Source organism: Pan paniscus, chromosome 1 (genome assembly GCF_029289425.2).
Source record: "Pan paniscus chromosome 1, NHGRI_mPanPan1-v2.0_pri, whole genome shotgun sequence".
NCBI classification, from domain to species: domain Eukaryota; kingdom Metazoa; phylum Chordata; class Mammalia; order Primates; family Hominidae; genus Pan; species Pan paniscus.
In genome coordinates, this window is record NC_073249.2 from 104,814,747 (window position 1) to 104,834,957 (window position 20,211).

At 44.4% G+C, this 20,211-nt stretch overlaps 1 protein-coding gene across 1 annotated transcript in view; it reads left to right on the top strand.

Moving 5' to 3' along the window:
• LOC117975161 (membrane-associated guanylate kinase, WW and PDZ domain-containing protein 3-like) overlaps positions 1-20,211 on the top strand; it is a 173,462-nt gene that overhangs the window by 76,430 nt on the left and 76,821 nt on the right. Inside the window, exon 11 of the mRNA XM_063604771.1 lies at positions 4,667-5,002. Coding sequence (XP_063460841.1) covers positions 4,667-5,002 — 336 coding nt within the window. The remainder of the gene's footprint in view (positions 1-4,666; positions 5,003-20,211) is intronic.

Sequence of the window (20,211 nt, forward strand, 5' to 3'; positions counted from 1 at the left end):
CCACCCCTTGATTCCTGGACCTGTGAATCCTGGCTATGGGAGAAACAGTACCACATATTGGACGCTGATTCAGAGCATACACAGCCTTCTTGAGAACTTTGCCCCAACCCTTCAAAGTATTCTCACCTAGTTGGCATTGTAATTGTGACTGCAAAAGGCCATTCCACCGTTCTGCTTCAGGATGTTGGGGAACATGGTAAGACCAGTGAATTCCATGAGCATGAGCCCACTGCTGCACTTCTTTAGCCATAAAGTGAATGCCTTGGTCAGAGGCAATGCTGTGTGGAATACCATGACAGTGGATAAGGCATTCCATGAGTCCGCGGATGGTAGTCTTGGCAGAACCATTGCATGCAGGATCGGCAAACCCATATCCAGAGTAAGTGTCTATTCCAGTAAGGACAAACATCTGCCCTTTTCACAATGGAAGAAGTCCAACATAATCAACCTGCCACCAAGTAGCTGGCTGGTCACCCTGAGGAATAGTGCCATATCAAAGGCGCAGTGTTGGTTTCTGCTGCTGGCAAATTGGGCACTCTGCAGTGGCAGTAGCCAGGTCAGCTTTCCACCGGCCCATGTTGTTTTCTGCACTGGGAAGGTGGGGCATGAGCACAAATGTTAGGACCTGAAAGGTGGTGAACTCTGCCTGGGCAGGGCAAAGCCAGAGGAAACTCTGGTGGAGGTCCGTAGCAGTCCTGACGTGCAAATCGGTCATCCAACCTGGGTGTAGGGGCGAAAGACTAATTGAACCATCTAGTAGCTGGTTCCCTCCAAAGTTTCCCTCGGGATAGCTGGCACACTCGCAAAAACCCCACTCTTGGTACCAATTTACTGTATTAGTCCATTTTCACGCTGCTGATAAAGATATCCCCGAGACCGGGAAGAAAAGAGGTTTAATTGGACTTACAGTTCCATATGGCTGGGGAGGCCTCAGAATTATGGTGGGAGGCAAAAGGCACTTCTTTCGTGGTGGTGGCAAGAGAAAATTAGGAAGAAGCAAAAGCAGAACCCCTGAGAAACCCATCAGATCTCATGAGACTTATTCACTATCATGAGAATAGCACAGGAAAGACTGGCCCCCATGATACAGTTACCCCCACTGGGTCCCTCCCACAACACATGGGAATTCTGGGAGATACAATTCAAGTTGAGATTTGGGTGGGGACACTACCAAACCATATCATTCATCAAAAGGTGTTGGTGGGGTAGAGGGTAGTTAGGATGATCCATTATCTCCATCATGACGATGATGGTATTGATGATGTAAGTCACTGAAAATATTTGGTGTTATAAGAATAATTTCTTCCTGATTGTCAGTTTTGAGTTGTTTTGCTATTAGGAGGCAAAGTAGGGGGGCATATACCCACTTAAAATATTTTAATTCTGGCTAGTGGAAATGACAGTAATGCCTTCTTCATAATTAAAATGTCACTCTGAAATGGTCCCAAATTAAAACTTCTTCCTTTGTTGTTAAGAAGGCTCTCTTCTTGGTGTGTTCTGCAAGATTCTGATCACCTTTCTTTTTTTTTTTTTTTTTTTGAGATGGAGTATTGCTTTGTCGTCCAGGCTGGAGTGCAGGGCGCGATCTCGGTTCACTGCAAGCTCCACCTCCCGGGTTCACGCCATTCTTCTGCCTCAGCCTCCTGAGTAGCTGGGACTACAGGCACCTACCGCCATGCCTGGCTAATTTTTGTATTTTTAGTAGAGATGGGCTTTCACCTTGTTAGCCAGAATGGTCTGGATCGCCTGACCTCATGATCCACCCGCCTTGGCCTCCCAAAGTGCTGGGATTACAGGTGTGAGCCACCACACCCGGCCGATTCTGATCATCTTTTATACATATGCTATTTTTGTCTATCACTTTAGGAATCATCACAGATCAAGGTCATCCTTTTGGTTTTTGTGATAGCGCTATACCTCAGTCAGCTTACTAGCTCATCTCCACTCAGAGATGAAGAAGCAGAGGCAGCAAATTAGTGCCTATACATAATATATATGGAAACCAAATTCAGGGTTGAGTCTTTCTTTCTTTCTCCCTCCCTCCCTTTTTCTTTCTTTCTTTCTTTCTTTCTTTCTTTCTTTCTTTCTTTCTTTCTTTCTTTCTCTCTCTTTCTCTCTTTCTCTCTCTTTCCCTCTCTCTTTCTGTCTTTCTTTCTTCTCACTCTGTTGCTTAGTACAGTGGCGCAGTCTCGGCTCACTGCAACCTCCACCTCTTGGGTTCGAGTGATTCTTGTGCCTCAGCCTCCCAGGTAGCTGGGATTACAGGCATGCCCCATGAAGCCCGGCTAATTTTTGTATTTTTAGAAAAGATGGCGTTTCACCATGTTGGCCAGGCTGGTCTCACTCCTAACCACAAGTGATCTGCCCACCTCAGCCTCCCAAAGTGCTGGGATTACAGGCATCAGCCACCACTTCCGGCCCAGGAATCTTTCTGTTTCAGTTGTGGGCATCACTCTGAAAATCACACTTGCTAGAAGTGAGCATTTATATCTCTTCTCCACTGTAAATAAGTGCCTCTTAGTGACATGAGTGGAAAGACAAGAAGAATTGCAGTTCCTTCATTTTTGTCTTAGCTCCCTGAGATGTATATGCTGTGCCTAAATTTGTGTTATAGTTTTCTCCTTTGATTTGACATTCCTTCATAGGCAGAGAGCACTTTTCTGTGCTCATATGTCACATCTCGCATCTTTTTCCCTTATAGAAAAACTCTTGTGTCTCCCATTTACCTTTCTATGAGGTCAGAGATTTAGATACTTTCCTAGACAATCAACTGGAGTATTAACAAATTCAAGGAGTTCTCGCCATCCCATTACTGGGTATATACCCAAAGAATTATAAATCGTGCTGCTATAAAGACACATGCACACGTATGTTTATTGCGGCACTATTCACAATAGCAAAGACTTGGAACCAACCCAAATGTCCATCAATGATAGACTGGATTAAGAAAATGTGGCACATATACACCATGGAATACTATTCAGCCATAAAAAAGGATGAGTTCATGTCCTTTGTAGGGACATGGATGAAGCTGGAAACCATCATTCTCAGCAAACTATTGCAAGGACAAAAAACCAAACACCGCATGTTCTCACTCATAGGTGGGAATTGAACAATGAGAACACTTGGACACAGGAAGGGGAACATCACAAACCGGGGCCTGTCGTGGGGTGGTGGGACAGGGGAGGGATAGCATTAGGAGATGTACCTAATGTAAATGACGAGTTAATGGGTGCAGCACACCAACATGGCACATATATACATATGTAACAAACCTGCATGTTGTGCACGTATACCCTAGAACTTAAAGTATAATAATAATAATAATAATTCAAGGAGTTCTCATCTCTGTAGTTTAAATAATAAGCGACTTAGACTAATGACAACAAAAAGCCAGCCATGTGAATACCAAATTTACTAGTTCTGTGAGGATATTTTTTTCTCTTTCTCTTTCTGCCTCAAAGAATCTGCTTTGCTTCCCCTGGCATCATGATTTAGTTTTCAACCCGTCAGAGTCTTCCTGCTAGTGCTGGTACTTTCCTACTTGAGAAAGTCCACGGAATACCTTCTAGACCTCTGTCCTCCTGATGGCTTCTATTTCATTTGTTATATAGGGACCCAGAGGTCCTTCATCATTTTCAAACACATCAACAGATATTTATAGCAAGGCCACAATTAATAAAATGTTTCCCAGAATATATGTGTGTGTTACATTTAGAGGAAACAGAAGTAGTATTGACTTGTTTCTATCACCAGAGGTCTATTTAGTAACTATATTTTGTGGAAAATATCGATATATTTTATCCATTCAACAGACATGATTTGAGAGCATACCATGGAGACCCAACCCTGCCAGTGTGGCAGGTGGTATAATAGAAGAAAATAGCAAACTCGGTGTATCTGTGTTTGCGCACATGTATGTATGTGAGGGGCACTAAGGATGACTTTACAGAGGTTGGAACTTTTGAGTAGAGTTGCCAAGATAGGTGAGAGTTCACTCGGAAAACAGAAGGGAAGTTGATTTTTTTTTTTTGAAATGGAGTCTTGCTGTGTCGCCCAGGCTGGAGTGCAGTGGTACAATCTCGGCTCACTGCAACCTCCGCCTCCTGGGTTCAAGTGATTCTTCTGCCTCAGCCTTCCAAGTAGCTGGGATTACAGGTGCGTGCCCAGCTAATTTTTGTATTTTTAGTAGAGACAGGGTTTCACCATATTGGCCAGGCTGGTCTTGAACTCCTTACCTCATGATCTGCCTGCCTCGGCCTCCCAAAGTGCTGGAATTACAGGTGTGAGCCACTGCTCCTGGCCCGGAAGTTGATATTCAAACAGGAGCAGCATATGCAAAGACAGTGAGCTCTGAGAGAGTAGATGGATCCAGACTCCTATTGCTGATAGTGTCCTGCAGGATTGGGCTTCAATGTGACTAACCTAGAATTGCCTCCAGGTGCTCCATCCAGTGAGTCCCTGTGTCTCTGCTGAGGTCCTTGGAGAGTTACTGGAGAGGGCTCTGTGTCAGATGACCTTGAGGAGGCTCTGATTTAGCCTTTTGTAAAATGCAAAGAGTTGAGGTCTTCTCCACGCAAGAGCTCGCTGATGTCAATGAGGTATTGAGGATGGGGCCATCTCCTATTTCTGTGGCCAGTACTGAGTTTTGTTATCCTTCCTTTAGGTAAGGAGTGCCAATGGACCGATGCCTGCCTGTCTCATCCCTGTGCAAATGGAAGTACCTGTACCACTGTGGCCAACCAGTTCTCCTGCAAATGCCTCACAGGCTTCACAGGGCAGAAGTGTGAGACTGATGTCAATGAGTGTGACATTCCAGGACACTGCCAGCATGGTGGCAACTGCCTCAACCTGCCTGGTTCCTACCAGTGCCAGTGCCCTCAGGGCTTCACAGGCCAGTACTGTGACAGCCTGTATGTGCCCTGTGCACCCTCGCCTTGTGTCAATGGAGGCACCTGTCGGCAGACTGATGACTTCACTTTTGAGTGCAACTGCCTTCCAGGTAAGGAGCTCCCTAGTGTCCCAGGATTAGGGGACAAACCCCTAGCACAGGAGGTAGTGGGTGTGGCTCAATTGCTTTTTTTAGGAAGCGCAAGGAAAAAGGGAAGTGAGAATTTTGTGTGGGGTGGGTTGCTAGTGAGGGAGGAGTTTTATGGGCCCACTGTGGTCCATAAACTGAGCAGGGGATAATTTAGCATGTCAGGTTTTGTGATCATGAGTGGCTAGAAAATTGTTTATTGTCCCTTTTGTAGAAACAGTGAGAAATAAGAGGAACAGAGCTCTGGGAAAGAGACAGGCAAGTCTGGAATGGAAAAGAACACGAGAATTAGACACTGGAAAATATGTATGTGTGGTTAATAAAGTGCTTTAAACTGAATTGACATTAACAGTAGGTGATCAGCTTTCCTATGTGCTTGTGCTTTTGCTTTTGATGGAGTAATTCATTGTTTTCTTATCCACCTAAATGCACCCAGCTGCCCTTGATTTTCTCTGGGCTACTGGCCTTCACAACCCTCTCCCATGTACCCTCTCTGACTTTGGGGTAACCCTCCCCTAACTTAAAGCTAGAGAATTCTGAAACTGAGGAGGGGATCCTCTGTTAATCAGTGAGCACTTTTTGATGAGCTGATAGATGATATATGAGAGACTATGCGTGGCACAATACTTTGTTACACTCTTCACTGATACAAGTGTTCTAGAGTGCACACACAACCCAAAGATAGAAACAAAAAGAGGAGCAGTGTCGGGGAGCTTGGGGCCTGGCGTTCCATGGAGAGGGAGAAAGGAACAAGCCTGGCCAATTCATTCAACTCCTTATAAAAATGATGAGGAGGCTGAAAACCAAGAATTTTGATTGGGAACAGAATACAAGCAGCTGGAGCAGATGAATTACTAAGCAACAAAGATCCTGTTTTTATACAAATATCCTTAGTACAAAAACAAAAGAAGGAAAACTGTAGGGGGGAGTAATGTGCTAAGTAAGCAGAATTGCCTCAAAAAGAAGTTGTTCTAGTTACTCTTTCAGAGTGGGAATCTTAGATTCTGGTATTGTGGATATGGTTCACATATAATGGGATTGTGTGTTTTATTTTGGAGGGATTGAAGGTCATAGGTTGGTCCTCAGTATAAAATCAACTGGTAATTTATTCATTTCATTTGGTAAAAATGTATTGACTGCCTGCTATGTTCTAGGCACCATGCTATGTATTTGGAATACAGCTATACAAAGCATTGTCACATAATTGAAATGAAAACTTTATATTATTTAAGTCACAAGAACAAGCTATTTAATTATATTACTTTTAGTTTCTGTTTTAATAAAGAATAGATAATGCTATCATTCTAGATACTAAATAAGTGTTTTCTTAACATAATATTACTATCCACTTTATCTTGTAGAAGAAATAACTAAAATACATCTGTCTTCACTCCTGTATTTGTTTGCATTTTAAGGGTTAAAGACAGAAATAGAAATGTAAACAACTTTATTTTGAAAATATTTCAACATTGCAAATATCTCTGGGTCTGATATTCTAGTAATCTAATTGGCTAGTAATTGATGTTAGTGTGATTTATTGTTGAAGGCTAAATGTGTTTTTCAGTTTCAAGAAAATTGCTTTTAATAATTGCCTAGAACAAGAGGTTGATTTGGCAGCAAGATGTTGACGGGAAGTTAGAGAAGTCAATAAAGGAAGTTTTTAGCTGAGAGAGAGTGATTATTCACTCCCATAGCCTCTGCATTGTTATCCATTAGCCACGATAAGAACCTTAGGGAATTCTGAGAGTGTGTCCAGGAAAGGATCTGTCAAACTAGAATCGTATCTCCTCCTTGAGAAAGGAAATAACCAAGGATTCCGCAGCTGAGAGGCTGCCAGGGCTAGTGAAATAGAGTAAGGAAATCTTGGCTGTCTCTTATTCTCTGGTTGTAGTTTAACACAAGACACTTATTTACTCACTGATGGTGTGTGTGTGTGTGTGGGAGGGGAGATTAGCATGAGGGGTGGGAATGGGGAGATTTGATGAAGAGAAAACTAACATTTTTTTGGTGACTCAGGAATTGTGCTAGGTACTTCCATGCTTATTAGCTCAATTACACAAAAATCTTGGGACCAGGTATTATTTTTCAAGTCTTCCCACATGAAGTAACTGAAGTTTGGAGATGTTAAGTGATTCACCCAAAGTTGTACAGCTAATATGTGGTTAGGCTGGGTCCTGAAACCGAGGCAGTTTATTTTCAAAGCCTTTGCTTTGTGCATCTTACTGCGCCACATTGCACTGCACATCTGCTTCCTGAAAGCACTTTGTAGGTGTGTAAAACTTTTCGTTAAATGCTTTAAGCTGTTTGGGTTAAAAATATATGTTCATGTTATAAGAAAACCAAGACACTCCTAATTATAGTCAAATAGTACTTGTTACATATCAATATGTGTGTGTGTGTGTGTGTATATATATATATATATATATATATGGCGTTGTGCAGATGTTTAAAAGTAGTTACATAGACTAGTTCTTGCTTTTCAGGGTCCCATAATCTAAACCAGATGACTTCAGCTTTGGATAAATATATAGAAGGAAATTTAAAGAGAATTCAAAACAATAGATGATGCAGTGACACTGTGAATAAATGTTATTTATACAGTTTGTAAGATTTCTTGCTCATTGTTCGTATGTCCCAGGTGGAGTTCAGAAAATATTCACTTCATTTCCACAAAGGGAAATAGTGCCTAGAGATGGTTTTCTTTTAAAAAGTCCTTTTCATAATGCAGTGCCCTTCCTTCCATTGCCCTTCATTCCATTGCTTCCCATGCTTGTCAAGAGACTAAAATGTTACTTATAGTAATAGTCACTATCTCAATGTAAATAGCACCCTTATTTGATGAGAATTATTATTTCAGTTCTAAAAATGGGGAAACAAAGTCAGCAGGAGGCAAAGTAGCTTGTTAAAGTATTGTGCAACTTTCAAATGGTTGCTTCCACTGCATTTCACGTCTTGGCACTTCTAATTGAGGGTTACTCTAACCACCCTATTTAAAATTGTAACTGTCCCCCACCCCCTTAATTACTAACCCTGGTCTACTTTTTGTTTTCTTTTTCTGTAACTCTTATCTTCTTGCTATATAATTTATACTATATAATTTACTTCATTATGTCTATTGTTTATTGTCTGTCTTTTCCAAATTCTACTGCCTCTTACCCTCTCCAGAATGAAAACTAGTATCTTTGTTTTTGTTTACTGATGTAACCCAAACACCTACAAACAGTGCCCAGTATATACTAGGCCCGCAAATATATATTGGCTGACTGACTGTATGGTTTAGTATCATGTCATAGTATTGAGACTGTAACTTTGGTCTTCTCATTTTCTTCTTTGTATTGTGCGTCCTAGACTTAGTTTGGCCTCTCCTTTTGTCCTTGTATACTCTTAATACTGGATAAGAATTTTGGAGTCTTTTTCAACTCTGAGTCAGTGAATGCCACATAACTTAGTGACTATATTTAAATGGTTAATTTACAATTCTTTCCCTGCAAAGGATACTGTAGTCACTGTGAGTATTTTAGTATTATTGTAGGACTCAAGAGGGAATTAAAACTACAAAAATGACTCGTCTTGTTTGACACAGAAAGAAATGTTTCTTCACAGAGGGAGGAGAAAAATATCTTCAAGAGAGAACTAATAGAATCAAATCAATGAACCATGTCTCATCTTTTTGGATAAGTAACTGTTAGTAATCCAGACACTTCATGAGCTTTCATTATGTAAAGTCTTTAGCAGAAGCTAAAGGAGGGGCACCAACCACAGTAATTTTAATTTAAGAACAAAATGGAACATGAAAATAAATTATTAAATCATTTACTCCCACTATTTTTGGGTTAGGGCCAATAATGGGGAGAGAAAGAGGTAGACTAATTTTGTGTTTGTGGCTATTTTAATGGAGTAGCACAAGTAATCAAAAAACAGTAGGCTGTTTTGAATTTACTGGCTGTCCCTTATGAGTTCACAGTTAGATTGGACTGTCCTCAATGTACTTTCTTTTTTTTCTTTCTTTCCCACATCTCTTTATTTCTCTGATTTTGTTTAAACTTCATAAAGAGCTCTCTGATCTTTCCTTTCCAAACAATGAAGGTTTATCCTTTGTAAACTACCTCTGTACTCCACAGGCTGATGATATGTGATATCCCTATATCATTAAAGTAAAGCCTAAGCACATTCTGTGGCTTTTGTGTCTACTCTGTTGTTGCTGAGCTTATGAACTATTAGAAATAATTCCCTCTTGCATTTTCACACATGGGGAATGTGATGTTCTCTTGGGTATTATGCTAATCATATTTTGGCAGGTTTCTCTGGAGCAGATGCAGAAATGATCATACCACTTTCCAGGGTGTATTATTTTAGCTCCTTTGACTTGGGCCCTAAGTCTGTTTTACCTGATGTTCCTGAAAGATGTTCCTGATGTTCCTGAAAGATGTTCCTGATGTCCCTCACTGTTCTTTCATGCTGGATGTTCTTGCCTATGCTGCCTCCTCAGCTATCACCCTCTCTTCCCCTTTTTAATGTAGAACTCATTCTTAATGATTTGTCAAAGGCACCCTATTTCACTGAAATGCCTTCTATATTCCCTACCCTCCAAGTGGATTGTAGACCTTCTAAGGTCTTTTGACATCTGCATATCTCTAGCACAGCACTTATCACGGTGATTATTTATCGGTTCATCTTTCCAAGTAGACACTCTCATTTTAAATCCCTACCCTAGTCGCCAGCATCCCCAGCATAGTGCCTGTCATAAAATGGTGCCACAATGAAAATTTGAAAAATGAATGAACGTGATAAACATAGATGAGAATCCTATATTCTACAATTTTTTTAATGTACTGAAATTATTCTTTTTGAATCCCCTTATTTATTTCTGTGACTTCTTTGGTGACAAAGTTAGAAAAAAGTGGAGGTCAGTAGGGAGATATGAAGGGACGCCGGTGGGAGCAGTGAGCCTGGGCGGGTGATGGAGTGGGAGATACGTGGCACAGGGGTCAGTGAGTTAATCTGGGCTCATTCAGAGAATGGAAGGTGTGTGCCAAGAAAACTGGTTGGATAGGGATAGGTCAGGGATTCCCTCTTGCATTCTCACACTTGGGGGCATGCGTGATTTTCTTTTCTTTTCTTTTCTTTTTTTTTTTTTTTGAGACGGAGCATCGCTCTTTCTCCCAGGCTGGAGTGCAATGGTGCTATCTCGGCTCACTGCAACCTCCACCTCCCGGGTTCAAGCTATTCTCATGTCTCAGCCTTCCAAGTAGCTGGGACTACAGGTGCCTGCCACCATGCTCAGCTAATTTTTGTATTTTTAGTAGAGATGGGGTTTCACCATGTTGGTCAGGTTGGCCTCGAACTCCTGATCTCAGGTGATCCACCTGCCTCGGCTTCTCAAAGTGCTGGGATTCCAGGCATGAGCCACCATGCCTGGCCGCATGTGTCATTTTCTTGGGTGTTATACTGATCGTATATTTGCAGGTTTGCTTTTGTGACAGACTTCTTCTGGGGGAAAAAAAGTATCCTTCTATCTTTTTACTTTTGTCCAGTTCCAGGTATCCCTGTTTTTTTCTTCACTCTTCCTTCCTTGTTCATGGGAGTTTTTCTTGAGGACTTCAAGCCCAGCTTCGGAGAATCCTGGTTGTGTCATCTCATCTCCTTTCTGCTCTCTTCTCTACCTAGCCTTTCCACCCTCACACCTCCCGGGGTCTGAAAATGGAAAGATAAGGGTGTTTCCCTGAAAGTTGCTCTTCTGTGTGGGGATGACAGGTTCTAAAGACTCTTTTCTGGTCCCTGCCCTCATTGCCATGATTAATCAGTTAAGTGGCCCGAGGTTTTGTAACAGCACAGTCTTAAAATGCTTCTCCCAAGTTTAATTTCTCTCCATTTGACCTTTTAAGGATGTGAATTGGCTTTGAGCAGTAGACTCCCTTTAGTACGGCACTGTGAGCCTCTCAGTGAATCTGCTACATCCATTCCACCCACGGGTCTGGAAACTTGTCTGTTTACATTTCCCTAAAAACCTAAGATATATTTTTAAGAAGTGCCTTGTAACTTTTCATATAGCCTTTCCCCTACTTTGGGCAGACTGTTTCTTACAGAAATTTGGTAGATCTTTCCAAAGAGAATTCTGTATCTCTATTTTTAAAGCATAAATCCTGTCAACTTTGGAGGAGAAGTGATTTGGCTTGAGTTTTCTCAGACATGGGAACTTTTGACCTAAGTTTGTATTTTACATTGCTGAAAGGGAACTCCGGGATCCCAGAAAACATATGGACTGCAATTGGGTAAAGTTTCTGTTTCAGTACTTATTCCTACTTACTAGCCGTTTAATCTTGGTCAAGTCAGCCATGTGGCTCTCAACTTCCTCATCTGTAACATAAAAGGATTAGAGTAGACAATCTCTAACAAATGCTATAATACCACTGACAAATAATAATATTAGCTAATATGTGTAAGGCACTGTGTTTAGTGCTTTTTCCCTTAATACAATAGCTTTGAGATATAATTTATATACCATACAATTTACTTCTTAAAAAAGTACACAATTCAGTAATTTTAGTAGATAGGAGTAACCATCACCACAGTCAATTCTAGAATATTTTTATACATCAGAAGAAACCCTTTACCCATTATCAATTACTCTCCATTCCTCCTAACTCCCTCCCAGCCCTAGGCAACTACTAGTCTACTTTCTGTCTTTATTTGCCTCTTCTGGACATTTCATACAAATGGAAACATGCAGCATGTAGTAATTTATGACAGCTTCTTTCACTTAGCATGAGGTTTTCAAAGTTCATTGATGTGGTAGCATTTATCAGTACTCTGTGCCTTTTTATGGCTGAATAATATGTTATCATATGGATTTACCACATTTTATCATTTTATTTATCCATCATCAGTTGATTGACATTTGAGTTGCTTCTACTTTTTGAGTATTATCAATAATTCTGTTATGAACATTCTTTTTTTTTTTTTTTTTTTTTTTTGAATTATATTGGTTTATTTCAGTAACAGGATAAAAGTTACAGGAAAGTAGATTTTAGCTTAGTTATGAGCTTGCCTTTTTGTGTTTTTTTTTTTTTTTTTTTTTTTTTTTTTTTTTTTTTTTTTTTTGGAGACAGAGCCTCACTCTCTTCCCCAGGCTGAATGAAGTGTGGTGGCGCGATCAGGGCTTGCTGCAGCCTCAACCTCCTGGGCTCAGGTGATCCTCCCACTCAGGTACCCAGCCTGAGTACCTGGGACTACAGGCTCATGCTACCATGCCCAGCTAATTTTTGTGTTTTTTTGTAGAGATGGGATTTTACCATGTTGCCTACGCTGGTCTTGAACTTCTGGGCTCCAGTGATCTGCCTGCCTTGGCCTCCCAAAGGGCTAGGGTTATAGGCATGAGCCATTGTGCCTGGTTGCTGTAAACCTTTGAGTCTGTAGAATAATATTAGAAGAAAACATTGTATAATCAAAGATTTTTGGTGCCTAGAGATGCTCTAATTATTACTAATCCATAGTGGCTGTGAAAAATGGTAGCGCCTCCAGGTTTTGTTACCACTTTAAAAAGAAGAATTAGAAAAACAATTACTGGGCTCTGAAGGCTCTGTAGATGTCTAGCAGTTGTTTAAGGAAGGTCAAATTGTGGTTTAAACAAAACTAATCTACTTAAGTAAGTTCCTTTTTCAGAATGATGTTCCCAAACAGGCATCTAAGCCGTTGGGTCAGAGTTGAAAACATATCTCTAGTCTCCTTGGGGATGAGGGAAATGTTTGGAATGTTTGGGAATTTTAATGTTGAGAACTTGTTAAGAACTTGTTTTTTACAGAGTAGTCAATTAGGAAAGCTTTCCCTTAATTTCAAACAGTTATTTTTTTTTCCTGGACTTGGTACTTAAAAATTCTTAATTTTATTCCTGTTGAAAATGGGGGAAAATTTTAAAAACAACCAACCAAAGGCAAAAAATCAAACCTATTTTAGTTGAAAAAAATTTTCCACAGTTTGGCAATAATGGAAAACTTTTTTTTTTTTTTAATTGATCATTCTTGGGTGTTTCTCGCAGAGGGGGATTTGGCAGGGTCACAGGACAATAGTGGAGGGAAGGTCAGCAGATAAACAAGTGAACAAAGTTCTCTGGTTTTCCTAGGCAGAGGACCCTGCGGCCTTCCGCAGTGTTTGTGTCCCTGGGTACTTGAGATTAGGGAGTGGTGATGACTCTTAACGAACATGCTGCCTTCAAGCATCTGTGTAACAAAGCACATCTTGCACCGCCCTTAATCCATTCAACCCTGAGTGGATACAGCACATGTTTCAGAGAGCACAGGGTTGGGGGTAAGGTCACAGATCAACAGGATCCCAAGGCAGAAGAATTTTTCTTAGTACAGAACAAAATGAAAAGTCTCCCATGTCTACCTCTTTCTACACAGACACGGCAACCATCCGATTTCTCAATCTTTTCCCCACCTTTCCCCCCTTTCTATTCCACAAAACCGCCATTGTCTTCATGGCCCATTCTCAATGAGCTGTTCAGTACACCTCCCAGATGGGGTGGTAGCCGGGCAGAGGAGCTCCTCACTTCCCAATAGGGGTGGCTGGGCAGAAGCGCCCCTCACCTCCCGGACGGGGCGGCTGGCTGGGCGGGGGGCTGACCCCCCCACCTCCCTCCCAGATGGGACGGCTGGCCGGGCGGGGGGCTGACCCCCCACCTCCCTCCCGGACAGGGCGGCTGGCCGGGCAGAGGGGCTCCTCACTTCCCAGTAGGGGCGGCCGGGCAGAGGCGCCCCTCACTTCCCCGACGGGGCGGCTGGCCCAGCGGGGGGCTGACCCCCCCACCTCCCTCCCGGACGGGGCGGCTGGCCGGGCAGAGGGGCTCCTCACTTCTCGGTAGGGGCGGCCGGGCAGAGGCGCCCCTCACCTCCCGGACAGGGCGGCTAGCCGGGTGGGGGGCTGACCCCCCCACCTCCCTCCCGGACGGGGCGGCTGGCCAGGCGGGGGGCTGACCCCCTCACCTCCCTCCCGGACGGGGCGGCTGGCCGGGCGGGGGGCTGACCCCCCCACCTCCCTCCCGGACGGGGCGGCTGGCCGGGCAGAGGGGCTCCTCACTTCCCAGTAGGGGCGGCTGGGCAGAGGCACCCCCCACCTCCCGGACAGGGTGGCTGGCCAGGCGGGGGGCTGATCCCCCCACCTCCCTCCCGGACGGGGCGGCTGGCCGGGCGGGGGGCTGACCCCCCCACCTCCCTCCCGGATGGGGCGGCTGGCCGGGCGGGGGGCTGACCCCCCCACCTCCCTCCCGGACGGGGCGGCTGGCCGGGCAGAGGGGCTCCTCACTTCCCAGTAGGGGCGGCCGGGCAGAGGCACCCCTCACCTCCCAGACGGGGCGGCTGGCCAGGCGGGGGGCTGACCCCCCCACCTCCCTCCCAGACAGAGCGGCTGGCCGGGCAGAGGGGCTCCTCACTTCCCAGTAGGGGCGGCTGGGCAGAGGCACCCCCCACCTCCCGGACAGGGCAGCTGGCAGGGCGGGGGGCTGATCCCCCCACCTCCCTCCCGGACGGGGCGGCTGGCCAGGTGGGGGGCTGATCCCCCCACCTCCCTCCCGGACGGGGCGGCTGGCCGGGCGGGGGGCTGACCCCCCCACCTCCCTCCCGGACAGGGCGGCTGGCCGGGCGGGGGGCTGACCCCCCCACCTCCCTCCCGGACGGGGCGGCTGGCCGGGCAGAGGGGCTCCTCACTTCCCAGTAGGGGCGGCCGGGCAGAGGCACCCCTCACCTCCCGGATGGGGCGGCTGGCCAGGCGGGGGGCTGACCCCCCCACCTCCCTCCCGGACGGGGCGGCTGGCCGGGCAGAGGGGCTCCTCACTTCCCAGTAGGGGCGGCCGGGCAGAGGCGCCCCTCACCTCCCGGACAGGGCGGCTGGCCGGGCGGGGGGCTGACCCCCCCACCTCCCTCCCGGACGAGGAGGGAGGACGCTCCTCACTTCTCAGACGGGGTGGCTGCCGGGCGGAGGGGCTCCTCACTTCTCAGACGGGGCGGTTGCCAGGCAGAGGGTCTCCTCACTTCTCAGACGGGGCGGCCGGGCAGAGACGCTCCTCACATCCCGGACGGGGCGGCAGGGCAGAGGTGCTCCCCACATCTCAGACGATGGGCGGCCGGGCAGAGACGCTCCTCACTTCCCAGATGTGATGGCGGCCGGGAAGAGGCGCTCCTCACTTCCTAGATGGGATGGCGGCCGGGCAGAGACGCTCCTCACTTTCCAGACTGGGCAGCCAGGCAGAGGGGCTCCTCACATCCCAGACGATGGGCGGTCAGAAGGAGACGCTCCTCACTTCCCAGATGGGGTGGCTGCCAGGCAGAGGCTGCAATCTCGGCACTTAGGGAGGCCAAGGCAGGCGGCTGGGAGGTGGTTGTAGCGAGCCGAGATCACGCCTCTGCACTCCAGCCTGGGCGCCATTGAGCACTGAGTTAACGAGATTCCGTCTGCAATCCCGGCACCTCGGGAGGCCGAGGCTGGCAGATCACTCGCGGTTAGGAGCTGGAGACCAGCCCGGCTGACACATCGAAACCCCGTCTCCACCAAAAAAATACAAAAACCAGTCAGGCGTGGCGGCGCGCGCCTGCAATCGCAGGCACTCGGCAGGCTGAGGCAGGAGAATCAGGCAGGGAGGTTGCAGTGAGCTGAGATGGCAGCAGTACCGTCCAGCTTCGGCTCGGCATCAGAGGGAGACCGTGGAAAGAGGGGAGAAGGGAGAGGGGAGAGGGGAGAGGGAGAGGGGAGAGGGAGAGGGGAGAGGGAGAGGGGAGAGGGAGAGGGGAGAGGGAGAGGGGAGAGGGAGAGGGGAGAGGGAGAGGGGAGAGGGAGAGGGAGAGCTGCAATGTCTCAAAAGAAGGAGAGATTAGATACTATAGTTTATAGACTACCAACTTCTAGTTTTTTCTTAAATTGCATCAATGTTTGAAGGCAGATGGATCATGTTTATTTTTTATTGTTGTTGTTTGTAAATTCCCATTGACTTCAAAAGGGGCATGCCTACTAAGAATAGTGTGCATTTCACAGCTGAGATTTAAGGGATTTGAGGGACTCAGAAAAGCTGAGAGATAATTGAAGGCTCACAAGGCAGGCATAGAAGGGATCAGAACAGCAAAGGGAGGCTCAAGGAGGATTGCAGGGGCTCCAAAGGAGTTGCAACTGGATCAGTGTAACAAACAGAGGTTAAAGGAGCTCCTAATGGCAGAGGAACAGTGAGAGAGAATTCGAATGTCATAGGGGACAAATAAGAAAGAGGATACAAGTATGGGCTAACTACACTCAGAATGCTACACTTATCTGGACATCTTCCCCTGTGCCTGTGGACTAGACCCAGCCTACCTGCTAACTCATCCCTAGTGGCAGACCATAAATCCAACTGCCTGCTGAATGTCTCTATTGGGTTGGCCATAGACACTTTACGCTTAGTATGCCTGAGCTTGAATTAATCATCTCTTCTTCCCTGCCTGTGACTTAGGTGTCAGAGTATCTCAGAGAATTTCTGTGACTCATACCTTCCATTTAGAATCTCCTGGTTCTGAATGGTATTCTTGTACCTGGATTATCTGCCTGCTTAGCTATTTAAATTGACCCTTTGGCTCTAGTGTCTGTCTGGCCTTCAGTTTCACCTCTGTTCTATGTTCTGCAGTCCTGCAGGCCATCGCTGGGCTTGCCAAGCCCACATTCCTAGAGAAATTGTTTCTGGCTTTCTGTTAGTCTAAGAAAGAAATGTATTCCTTTATTTGATCTTAAAGTTGGGTGTTCTAAAGTTCTCCCTCATCCTTCCCTTCTCTATCTAATAAGCCACCAGGTTTTATCAATTTCACTTCCAAAATATTTCTCCTATTCTTTTATATTGCTCACCTTTTTCCTCAATGCCATTTCTTGTAAATTTATTATTTCTTCAACCCTTGACCGAAACATTGTCATCATCTCCTACCTGGTTGCCCTGTCTGTACTCTTAATCCCCACCTCCCACTCTATTTACCTAAATCATGTTTCTAGAATATAAATACAAGTACATCAAATTAGTTAATTCAATTAAAAATCTTTCAGTGTCTCTCTATTGCCTTTAGGACAAAGTCCAAACCCTTTAACACAACATATAAATGCCTTCTAAGTCCATCCCCTTCCTTACTTCTTCACATCACACTGTGCCATTCACTATCTCTTTTGGTACTCCCCAGCCATACTGAACTACTTGCAGTTTAATGCAGGCCATGCTTCCACATCTTTGCTATTCCCTCCATTTGAAATGCCTTTATCTCAGCCTCCTCCCCTCCCATTGTCATCCTGATGAACAGCTCTTATTCTACAACATTCAGCTCAGGTGCCATTTGGTAGAGACACTTTCCAAGGCACTCTTCCATTCAATCTCTATAGTCATGGCCAGACATACCCAAGTTATATTTCCATGGAAGCAAAGGGGCCAGCAGGTTCACACCATATAATGAGAATAGTTTAGGGGTGGGGGGCCATACCCAGGTGAAAATGCTGGGAGAAGTCTGGACCAGCACATTAAGCATGGAATGTTTGCAACAGGCTAATGGCTACAGATGATAGTTCAAATCGGAGGAGAGTCAAATGAAATGTGTGGGTGTCCTAATAAAGACATGGCACTCAACAAAGGAAAATCCAATAGCAGTCAATTAACTTAAGTAGGTAGATGTTTGGTTGATATGGGAACTTTGTTAGAGAGGGCAGAACTACAGTTCGTATGCTTAGAGATAGCTGGATTGCTTAATAAAATGGGGTCTTGGGCTCAGGAAACAAGACAAAAATAACCAGTAACCAGGACAGGGGTAAAAGAGGAAAACAAATCTAGAAATAGGCAAAAGTCAGTTGTAAGAAATTGAGGCATACATTAAAGAGTCCATCCAGCAGCAAGTGACTTGATGCTGAGCCCCAGCATGCTGTAGGAGAGTGGCTCCAGATCGTGGCCTAAGGCCTCCACTTAGGGACTGAGTAGGGCTGGATCCCAGCAGAGAAAAGTGTGGCTGCAATCTTGCTATGAGGGGGCTGTCAAGACAGAGCCAGGGAGGGCCTAAAACCCTCCATACTCTAGCTAATATTAATTCTGTCAGGGTGGTGGTTTTTCTTGACATTTGGCCTAATTTTTTTCCTTACTTAATTTTATTCAGTGTAAGTATTATACCATCATACCTCACTTTTGTTACACCTTTTCATGATCTTTTTAAAGAAAATCTCTCCTTGATATTTGTAGACTTCCAGTGTTTGTAAATTGTTGACACATCCCTGTTAATTGTTGCTTAGTCAGCCCTCTTTCCAGTTTACATCCTTAACCTTTCTTTGTATTACAGGCCGTTTGTTACATGAGCATTTCTCTAAATCAGTTTTGCTCTCATCTTTCCGACATGGATATACCCTCATTCAAATGGGGAACTCAGGAGATGGCTCCTTCAGTTTTGTAACCATCACCATGATCAACAGGGCAAACTCACACAGAAACATAGTTCTTCTCCTGTCTGAAAGAGACCCGGTTCCCCTCTGCTCCTCTAGAAAATATCTCAGCAAATTATAATGATCTTCTCACCTGAGATGGTAATGAGTACTGAATCTTCCACCTAAGGAATCTTGTTAGATTTTATGGCTTAGCGGTTACTTGCCACAGCTTTAAAGACAGAAAGAAAGGTCTATTCTAGGTCTATTTTTGCTGAACAACTTTGGGCAAATTCAATTTTTATAGGCCTCAGTTTCCCTGCCTATAAGATGGCCATGATATCTAACTTAAAAGGCTGTTGTAAGGAGAAAATATATGTTAACACTTTGGTACAATGTCACATATGTAATAATTGTTCAATAAATGGGTTGGTAATTGTGACGCATGTGGAAAATCTCTCAGATCCGGTTTCTCAATTAGGGTATTTTTTTTTTCTCTTCAGAGCTATCAAAGCTGACACTCCCTGAGACTGTAATCATTGACAGAACATGTTTTTCAGGCTTTGGGGATTTTAGTCCCCCAAATTCATTGTGTTCTCCTCTTTCTATGCCAGCAAGGGAAGGTTTCTCTGCCGGTTTCACCTGCTCTTTAGAAAATTGCCTAATGTGAAATTCTAGGAAGTTTCTGTCACCTTTCATTTAAGATCTTTGTTGATATGCATCATCCCTGGCTGGAAATTCATGATTAAATATATTTCATAATAGCTGCCCATTTCCTTTCCTCCCCAAATCACAGCAAAAAAATGTTGAAAGGATGTTATAGATGAAATCAAAAAGAAATCAATTGCCCAGAAGGTCTTTCAGCATTGATTGACAACCTGCCTGGTTCATACACATCTAACATCTTGTTTCTTGTCATTTTCACACACACGAGTGTTATATAAGAGGAAACTGAGGCTCCCTAGTTTTAGGTACATTATAAGTAAATTAAGTGTAAAATCTTTGTTTCTTCAGACATTTCCACAATAGGCTCTAAAATGAGTGGACTTCAAGACTTCCTTGGCCACCACATTGTCTCTCTTAGGAGGTTTAAATATGCAACCAGCATTTCTGGATTTGAATCCTGACTCTACCTCTTAATGAACTGTGTGATCCTGGGCAAGTTACTTAGCTATTATAAGCCTCATTTCCATCTGTAAAATGGATATAATAATCCCTGCATGGGATAGCTGAGCAGGCTTTCTGGTGTGTAGTGTGAGTTGGAAAATGGTGGCCCCTTCCTGCTCTTCCCGCCTACTTCAGGTCCTTGTCAAACATTCTTAGCTCTCCCTTTTTTTTTCTTCTTGGACAAACCTCTTCTGTTCATGAAATTATTAATAATGTTCAGGTACATTCAGAGTCAAAACTAAATCCTTGGCTCTCTGTGAAGTGTCCAAATACCTTAAAATATCCTTTCTTAAATTCCACCCAAAATGCTTTGTGATTTTTAAGCATATTGCCTTATTTAAACAAGCTGCAATCTGATGTTTAGGAAGAAGTGAAAAATAATATGGTGTTAGTTGGTGTGGAAAGTCAGAAACTAGTATTTTTATTTTTATTTTTATTTTAAATATTACAGAACGTAGGACCACCTCTCTCTGCCCCCCTTCAGAACTTGTTACTATAGCATTTAAAATCTGTATTCAATACCATCATTAAATAATTACATTAAATGATTCCTGAAACCTCAGAAACTGTTTGTCAGAATTGTTTGGGAAATAATCAAATGATTTCACTTCCTA